Raw genomic sequence first — 9,320 nt, 5'->3', positions numbered from 1 at the left:
GGTGGCCAACCCTGTTCCTGGAGATCTACCTTCCTGCAGATTTCAGTTGCAACCCATATCAAACACACCTGCCTGTAATTATCATGTAGTGTTCAGGTCCTAATTAATTGATTCAGGTGTGTTTGATATGGGTAGCAACTGAAATCTGCAGGAAGGTGGCTCTCCAGGAACAGGGTTGTCCACCCCTGATCTAGTAGATGATAAAATTGTTACACATCAGTGTTTTGACATCAAAATGTTACTATGTGGGAGTGTTACAGAAAGCAGCTGCTGTAAAAATAATAATAATAATAATAATAATAATAATAATAATTTATTTATAGTAATAATAATCACATTTATATTGTCGTTTCACTGGCTTTGTTCATAATTCAGTTCGAAAATTTTACAAACCACTGAGGTCATGATCAGCAACATATGTTATTGAATGCCTTTTCACTATTGAAAGTTATGTAGTCATTATGAACACAGTGAAAGAGCTTGTTTGTTCTGTTACATGTGGTCAGGCACATTTATGATAGATTGCTGAATGTTGAGTTTGATATAGAGTTTTATTTTTGAGATCAACTCTACTGAGCACTAAGCACTTGTCCATAATCATGTGGGATGTTAAACTGATTGCTACGACTTGTGTTTAAATGATTAATTAGTCTGTATTGTCCAAAGACTCAAGTCATTCTGAGTTTAATTTACTGAAGCTAATCAGACTTGCTGATGTCCTTTCATACTGCTGTCCTTTAGACTCCTGTTGTGCTTTAATTGCTACAATTCAGGCCGTTAGCATCTGTAATTTTGTGCGAAGCAGCTCACGTGGTCAGTCAGGCATTTGATTGTTAACTTAAAATTATTAGTAATCTTGCTGTTTAATTTTGATTTTTAGTTTAGGATTTTTTTATTGTTGTTATTTTTGGTCCTATTAAAATTTTTAATTCATGTATTTATGCCGAAATCACAGTGTGATTTGCAAGTGCCTAAATGGAGTGATTCATCAACAGAGTATTTCTCATTAAGCACACAGAAACATAACAAGGTTTACTGTAAGAGTATGGTTGTACTGTCTAAATATGTATTGTTAGTTTACAATTGTTTTTATACATATTTTTTTGCACTCTCATGACTGAAATGTTCCGTGTTTTTTGTACACACCAAAGATGTCTCTTTGTGAAAGATTGTTTTTTATTTATATTTGGATATTTTATATGGCATTTATCATTTTAAAATGTCTTACAGCATTTCACATTTGCTTATTAGTATTTGTAATACCATGAGAACTTGGATACATATTTATTTTTGTGAGATTAACCAGATTAAAATATTCTCATTAAACATGCTTTGATTGGACGTGTTTCTTACTGTTTGCTAAATATGTTCTGCATGTTTTTATGAGAAAACTGTCATGTGTATGACAGGCCTGTTCCTCATCATGACACTTTCTATCATCCAGAAATGTCATGTTTGAGATATTGCATTTTAAGTGATTAACAGATTTAGGAGAGGCTATTAAATTGTTTACACTACATATGCTCTTCAATTTAATCACAGCCCTGCTGAAAAAGCCAGCATAAGCTGGTTTTAGCTGGCCGAACAGCCTGGTTTTAGAGAATTTTTGGCCATTTCCAGTCTGGTCTTAGCTGGTTAGGCTAGGAGATGACCAGCTAAAACCAGTATGACCAGCTAAGACCAGGCTGGAAATTGCAGAAACCAGTCTGGAAATGGCCAAACCCCCTCTTAAACCAGGCTGCATGGTCGACCAGCTAAAGCCAGCCAATCAGCTTTGTTTTTTTCAGCAGAGAACTGTTTATAACATTTTAACACTTACAGTGTTAGCAACATCATCATTACCCTGCTGAAAAATCCAGCTTAAACCAGCCTAGGCTGGTTGGCTGGTCGACCAGGCTGGTTTTAGAGGGGTTTTGGCCACTTCCAGGCTGGTTTCCAGCCATTTCCAGCCTGGTCTTAGCTGGTCAGGCTGGGAGATGACCAGCTAAAACCAGCTTGACCAGCCTAGCCAAGCTGGGAGCCCAGCCAAAAGCAGCTATATCCAGCTTAAACCAGGCTTGTCAAGCTGGTTTTAGCTGGATTTGGCTGGTCATTTTCCAGCCTGACCAGCTAAGACCAGGCTGGAAATGGCTGGAAACCAGCCTGGAAGTGGCCAAAACCCCTCTAAAACCAGCCTGGTCAACCAGCTAAAACCAGCCAACCAGCCTAGGCTGGTTTAAGCTGGATTTATACTTTATCTCATCTTTTTTTTTTTTTTTTTTTTTGAACAATTTTCTTCTGTACTTGTTCATTTAAAGGGATAGGTCAGAGATTATTTTTCCAATTCACCATTAACTCTCATTCACATGTTCAAAACCTGTTTGATTTCTGTTGAAGACAAAATAAGATATTTTAAAAAATGCTGGTAGCTGGCACCAACTGATTTCCACCGTAATTTTAGTAAGTAACTTCAAGTTGGATGACAGCAGTCAGCATTCTTCAAAATATCTTATTTTGTCTTTAAGGGAAGATAGAAGCTCATAAAGGTTTAAAAAGATGAGGGAGAATAAATAAATGATGAGGTAATTTTTCTTTTTGATTGAACTATACATTTCAGCTCATGACTTTACCTGCTCATTTCAGTTCACGTATACGTGTATATCGTCTCAAGGTTCCCACAGGATATTTAATAAAACAGATTACAGGTGACAGTTGATGTGCTAGCATGCTATTATTTAGCTAATAATAAGCATGTTTTAAACCTGATCGACAGAATAAATACATTTCCTCCTCATTTTGTTTTCAACCAACAAACTGTTAATATTTTCCGGATGGTATGGCTATAATAAGAGTGATCCCTTTCTTTTTTGTTCTTGAGACGTTCGGTTGAAGCCTCAAACTAATGTATCACCGATTAAAACTAATTAAATACGTATAATAAAGCGTTCTTCGTTTTCATTACAAAGAACCAATACATTGCCGGTGGTTAGGTCTACAAGAAAGTAATTTTGTGATTATTTTATCAGCAGCAGAGGGCGCTGCCATCTACGTTAATACGTCGCACCTGCCATGACCATGAGGAAACTGGATGAGTTTGAATCAAGACACTTTTCATTTGTTTCAAGGTAGTGACATTATTTATTCGTTTAAATTGAGCAATACTTTGTCCGTGTACTCTAAATAGGACTGATTTGTGTGGGGTTATTTTGCTACAGTTTTAAAAGTTCGCGCAACTTCTTCGATCAGCTCACATCAAATTGACGCTAGACCTACACCGAGAATTGCAATTACAAAAACATTTAAACAATTAATTGTGCAACACATTTAATGAAAGCACATACTCAAAAGCTTGACGTGTTAAATAGCTCAATTATGGATAGTGTAGACCTAATTTCAACACAAACAAACAATTTTCTATGTTGCCTATACGTTTTGACAGATTTTTTGGTCATCTTTTGTGTACATTTAATTATAATAGTAAATTTGTTTTTTAACTGCACAGATAAATTAGGAAAACAGATGTTTTTAACAGTTCATTGCAACTAATGACCCAAAAGGAAGCATATTCCACACGTTACTGAGGACCACAAAAATGTCATAAGTGTAAATTACGGGAAATCAAGGTTTATACATGACATTAAATCTGAATGAATATGACTTTTCATTCATTCATATACAATCTAAGGGTTCAGAAAAAAAAAGAAAAACTAAACAGGCTATTGAGAAAAAGCTGTCTAAATGTTTAGAAACGCTTATTAAAAAATAATTTTGATATATATTCAGCATAAAATCTACAAAATATAACCATCAATTTGCTTTTTGATCTAATGATTTTTGGCATAAAATAAAAGTCAAAATTTTAACCCATACAATGTATTTCTGGGGGTGGTGCAATGGGTAGCATGTTCGCCTCACAGCAAAAAGGTTGCTGGTTTGAGCCTTGGCGGATCAGTTGGCATTTCTGTGTGGAGCATGTTCTCGTGTTCCCGTGGGTTTCTTAAAGTGCATTTACCTATAGTGCATGTCTTTGGACTGTTGGGGAAACCGGAGCACCCAGAGAAAACCCAAGCAAAGAGCAAACATGCAAACTCCTCAGAAACGCCAGCTGACCCAGTTCAAACCAGTGACCTTCTTGCTGTGAGGTGATCATGCTACCCACTGCACCACTGTGACATTCTATTAATATTATTATTATTAATATTTATTATATGTAATCTAACTGATTCAACTTTTGTTCAAAATGCAGATTTGAGCATTGTGTTGAAAACCTTTTTACTTTAAAGAACAAAAAACAAAACAAAATTGTGTCTAAAGGTAAGTCACATAATACCTTCTTGCTTATAAATTGTAGACGGCAGAGTCACATCTGATAATACTCTCCTTCCCATAGGGCACAGGTGTCAAACTCAGTTCCAAAAGGGCCGCAGCTCTGCACAGTTTAGTTCCAGCCCTAATTAAACACACCTGATGAAACTAATTGTGTCCTTCAGGCTTGTTTGAAACCTACAGGTAAGTGTGTTGGAGCAGGGTTGGAACTAAACTGTGCAGGGCTTCGGCCCTCCAGGAATTGAGTTTGACACCCCTGCCATAGGGTATATGCAGTAGTATGCAGTAGGACTTTTAATTTGTCAAGAACCTGGGTCAAGCGCTTCTGGTGAACTGTATGCCGTTACAAAATTGGCTTGTTTAAGGTCTGTTTTCTTTAAAAATCAGCGATCTTCAACTGCCTGAAATACGATATAAAGTGGGTCTCAGATTAAACAAGAAGCACTGCATTAAATTACATTTTCCTGCGCCATTTCTTTAAAATATGTACCCCAGTAATTTCAATAATGTTTCAGCGCTACCCTGCTGATCCTGTCGATCCCGTGCATGTAAGCGGCTTTTACAGCCTGATCTCACGAGAAAACGTAAGCATTTTACGTTTTGCCAGTTTAGTGGCTAATTCGTACGAATTCGTACAAGTTCAGTTGTACGAAATTGTACGATTTTTAAAAAAGGTGTGGCACCTAACCCCACCCCTAAACCCAACCATAATTGGGGGATGAGCAAATCATACTAAATTGTACGAATTAGATCATACGAATTCATACAAATTACCCACTAAATCAAAAAGTTACGAATTGCCGTGAGATTGTGTTGACTTTTCATCTCATTTTACACTTGAGCAACTAAATGACTGCTGAAGTCTATTTAACTGGTTATATTTTAATCACAAAACAACATCAATGCTGTAAAAGGAATGTATAACATTGAGAAAAAGTCACACTAACCCTTCACCGGATGTGTATCAGTATGGAAAGAAACACTAGCTGTGCATATACCCTATTACTTAACTCCAGCCCGCTGTGATGAATATTTAGAGGAGCTAAAGGGGTTTCAAGACTCTCCACTTCGCAACAACAAGGCTTAAACTGGTCTAAATTCATTGTAAACCACAGCCTAAGAGGCTTATTGCTTTATCACAGCATTATTAATCTGCACAGTAAGAAAAAAAGTGTCGCTGCATTCTGCGCTTATCCGCTACGAGTTCAGCAGGGGGCGCTGTTTCCCAAAAAACAACAACTGTAAAACACTTGTAGTTTTCAGAACTACAGTAACCTTTCTCTGGCAGTCTGCATTGGAAATAAAAAAACAATGTGTGCGAAAATAAAGGTAACCAAGTCCAAAAGAAACAAAGAAATATTCAAAATATGTATTTTTTTTCCAGGCCACAAAAACAAGCAGTTGAAAGAAGAGAGGCAATGAAAACACACACATACACACACACACACACACAAAACAGGCAGGTCTCCAAGCTACTTTACTGACTGACTGACTGATGCATATTTCCAATCTGGCTAGCCATGCCCCGTCAGCCTGCCAAACCAGAGCGCTCGCCCCGATGGGACAGCAAGAGCGAGCGTGTCTAGACACTTTTTCTGTAAACTAGCTGAACTCGTTTAAGGCTTTCCATCATTCCGAGCAGCTAAAGTCAGTCTACCGGTCCCTTCATCTCTCTCTCTCTCTTTCTCTCTCCTCAGTGACTCCTCAGTCATAATCATCATCATACATAAATACTCCTCCCTGCTCCCCCCCTCGTCTCTTTAATCTGAGGTAAAAACGAGCAGACAGACTCCTCCTCTCTCTCTCTCTCTCTCTCTCTCTCTCGCTCTCTCTCTCTCCTGTGCTCTTCCTCTCTGCACTTCTCTTGTGTGTTGCTCTGATGGAAATGTGGAGGATCTTTCTGTCTGTCTCTCTTGTGGTCCAGCACAGTTCTGCTGAAGAAGGTACGAAACTTCCTTTGCTCCCCCTGCTGCTCTCGCCGTGCATTTGTTTTGGGGGGTGGGAGGGTGGGGGGTGGGTTGACTGTCCTGTTCTGTTCATATCAGGTCCGACTTGAAGTGTGTCTCAACATGTGCAAGAGTCTCTAAAAGTCTGTTTGCAGTTCTGTATGTTTACTTTCAATAACGTGTGTGTGTGTGTGTGTGTGTGTGTGTGTGTGTGTGTGTGTAGATCTTGTACTGTATAATGAGTGGCTGTTTATGAGTTGAATTGAAGAGCTCTCTGCAGATCCTGCCAAGCTGCGTTTATGTTTAACAAAAGGGGTGTAGAATAGAGCCAGCGGAGGGGTGAATAATTTGTTGTGTAACCTTTGTCTCTCTCTGACCCATGCGACTCCCCCTCCTTCTTCGCAACTCTCTGGCCCCCTTTTTTTTTCTGATATTAAAACTGTTATAATGGCTCTGGCTCTCAGACGCCCCGCTCGCTTCACCGTTCATCTCTGTGTCCTTTCATCTTTCTCTCTCTGGCTTGTTTTTTTCTAAATGGTGTTTTTAAGTCGATGCGTTGCAGACATGAGCTGTTTAAATAGATGGATTGATGAAGTTGGCATCTCATAGTGAGCTCTTGTGAAAAAGCTCTCAGTGACTCATTTAGTGTGTGTGTGTGTGTTTATGTGTGTGTGGTATTTGAATGCTAAAGTCTGTTATGAACATGAGGCTTGTATGTGCTGCAGTTTTTTTTTTCTTATATATCCGTGTCTGCCGTTGTGCTTTGCATTTTTCACGAGAAAGTTTATGTTCATGAATGGGGAAGATTATGCTTTGTGAAAGGTGGACGTGGCTGTGCATATCTGATATGACTGTTGTATGTATGACACTTTTTTTTTTTTTTTTTTGGTGTGATGATGTGATCAAGGAACATTGATCAAATTCATAGGGCTCCAGGACAATATTTTTTGTAATGAGTGAGACATACACAGCTCTTCAACAAGCTTGATTCTATCATTATAATTACAGTTTTAACTTTAATAGTTAACAATTAAATTAGAATTATATTTTATTTTATATGATTAACTGTATTGGTATGGATTTATACATATTGGTACAGAGGAAGTCAGAATTATTAGCCTGCCTGTTTATTTTAATCCCCGATTTCTGTTTAACGGAGAGCAGATTTTTTTCCAACACATTTCTAAACATAATAGTTTTAATAACTTATTTTTAATAACTGATTGATTTTATCTTTGACATGATGACAGTAAATAATATTTGACTTGATATTTTTCAAGACACTTCTATGTAGCTTAAAGTGACATTTAAAGGCTTAACTAGGTTCATTAGGTTAATTAGGCAGGCTAGGGTAATCAGGTAAGTTATTGTATAATGATGGTTTGTTCTGTAGACTATCGAGAAAAAAATATATAGCTTAAAGGGACTAATAATTTTGTCCCTAAAATGGTGTTTAAAACTGCTTTTATTCTGGCGGAAATAAAACCAATAAGACTTTCCAGAAGAAAGAATATTGTCAGACATACTGTGAAAATGTCCTTGCTATGTTAAACATCATTTGGAAAATATTTAAAAAAGAAGAAAAAAATTTGAAGAGGCTAATAATTCTGACTTCAACTGTATATATATATTTTAAGTAAATTAAACTAAATAAGGTGACACTGAATGGAAAAATTGTTGCACACCAAATTGTGGTTTGTAAATGAGACAAAACATCCTAAAAAAAGCACAAAATTGAGAAAATATTTTTACAGCTGTAAATAATTGGAACAAATTACACATTAAATCCACAAATAACCATTGCTCTTATACAACACAGGCTCTTGTAAGAACAGTAGGGTGAAGGGCTGCACTATGTTGTTTCAGCATCGATATCGTAATGTGATCATTCGCAATAGTGCCTGTGAAGGGTTTAAAAGCATTTAGGCATAAAAAAACGCACCATTTGTAACTTTTGAAGAATTGAATTGTTTATGACAACAAAAGACTTTTCAGTTTTATTTTACATTTGATTATTCAATTACTGTATACCTGAATACAGTTAGACTCTTTGGAAATGCATTAAAATTGCTGCTTTTCTATTAAAAATGTTTTCTTTTCTTGAATTTCTATATGCTTGTAGATTGTTTAATAAACTCTCCCCTACAGAATTTAAACAATTTAATCAATTTAAAATAATGCATTCTTTCCAAACATTTATTCAAGTCATCTAGTGGAATTGTATCCATATCGCAATATATAATCGCAGAATTTAAAAAAACATCACAATGTTCAATTTTTCCAGTATTGTGCTGCCCTAGTGGGGGGTGGATGAAAAAACAAAATATTTTTACAGTATATAAATCTCAATATACTTTTACACCATAGAAAGTCTTGCAAGAAAATCACAAACATGTACAATGGTTAATTTCCAAAAAATATGTTTACCATGACACAGTACAGCCTGTTCTTATAAAACAGAGAAATGGACAACAAAAAAAAAAGTCAGGAACCTGTCCAAATGTTTTGTGCTCTTTTCTCCATTTTGCCCAATATTATATGAACCACCGCCACACATCGACCCCGTAAAACAATCTCATATCTTTAATGATTTGAGGAGGTTCACTGAAGGCCATAACTCTAAACTAATTCAGCTGACCCTTCGCTCGCGCCCCTACAGCACCTTTCATCACATTTAACTAGTCCACAGTTGTTCCCGCAGGCCTATAACTCTAAACTAATGCAGTTGTACCTGAGCTCCTGGAGCAAAGGCCTGATCCCTTCATCACCTTTAATTAGATCAGCAGCCATTCACATCCTCGAGACGCTGCCTGTCCTCTCCGCTCAACATCACACACGCTATATTTAGGCTTTTGTGGCTTTTTGTATATTTATGTTGCGGTGGTCAGTATGTTTGATTTTATTTATGATTTCTATTATTTTAGTTAAAGTGATGAATTAGTTGGATTGAAAAATGGTGGCATCTGCTCCATGGAAAATTTAACAGCTTTTTAAAGCTATTGATTTGACTTTGTGTTCAAATCTATACACTTTCAGAAATTAGGGTACGTGGGCTGTCACTGGGGTGCC

General features: G+C 36.9%; 1 protein-coding gene across 3 annotated transcripts in view; it reads left to right on the top strand.

The window, feature by feature from the left end:
* The first annotated feature begins 3,054 nt into the window (after positions 1-3,054).
* Positions 3,055-9,320, top strand: part of ephb6 (eph receptor B6) — a 158,348-nt gene continuing 152,082 nt past the window's right edge. For 2 of the 3 annotated variants that reach the window (XR_015511128.1, XM_087286753.1), the window contains exon 1: positions 3,055-3,104. Coding sequence is in view for 2 of the 3 variants with exons in the window: in XM_087286753.1 (XP_087142879.1) it covers positions 3,068-3,104 (37 nt within the window). In the remaining variant the exon portion in view is untranslated. Of the gene's footprint in view, positions 3,105-6,160; positions 6,249-9,320 lie in introns of those variants that run through there. The other variant, XM_087286752.1, reaches the window with a different exon arrangement.

This window comes from Danio rerio, chromosome 16 (assembly GCF_052040795.2).
Source record: "Danio rerio strain M-AB ecotype USA chromosome 16, GRCz13ab, whole genome shotgun sequence".
Taxonomy (NCBI): domain Eukaryota; kingdom Metazoa; phylum Chordata; class Actinopteri; order Cypriniformes; family Danionidae; genus Danio; species Danio rerio.
The sequence above is the reverse complement of the archived record's forward strand: the minus strand, read 5'-3'. Positions and strand labels throughout refer to the sequence as shown.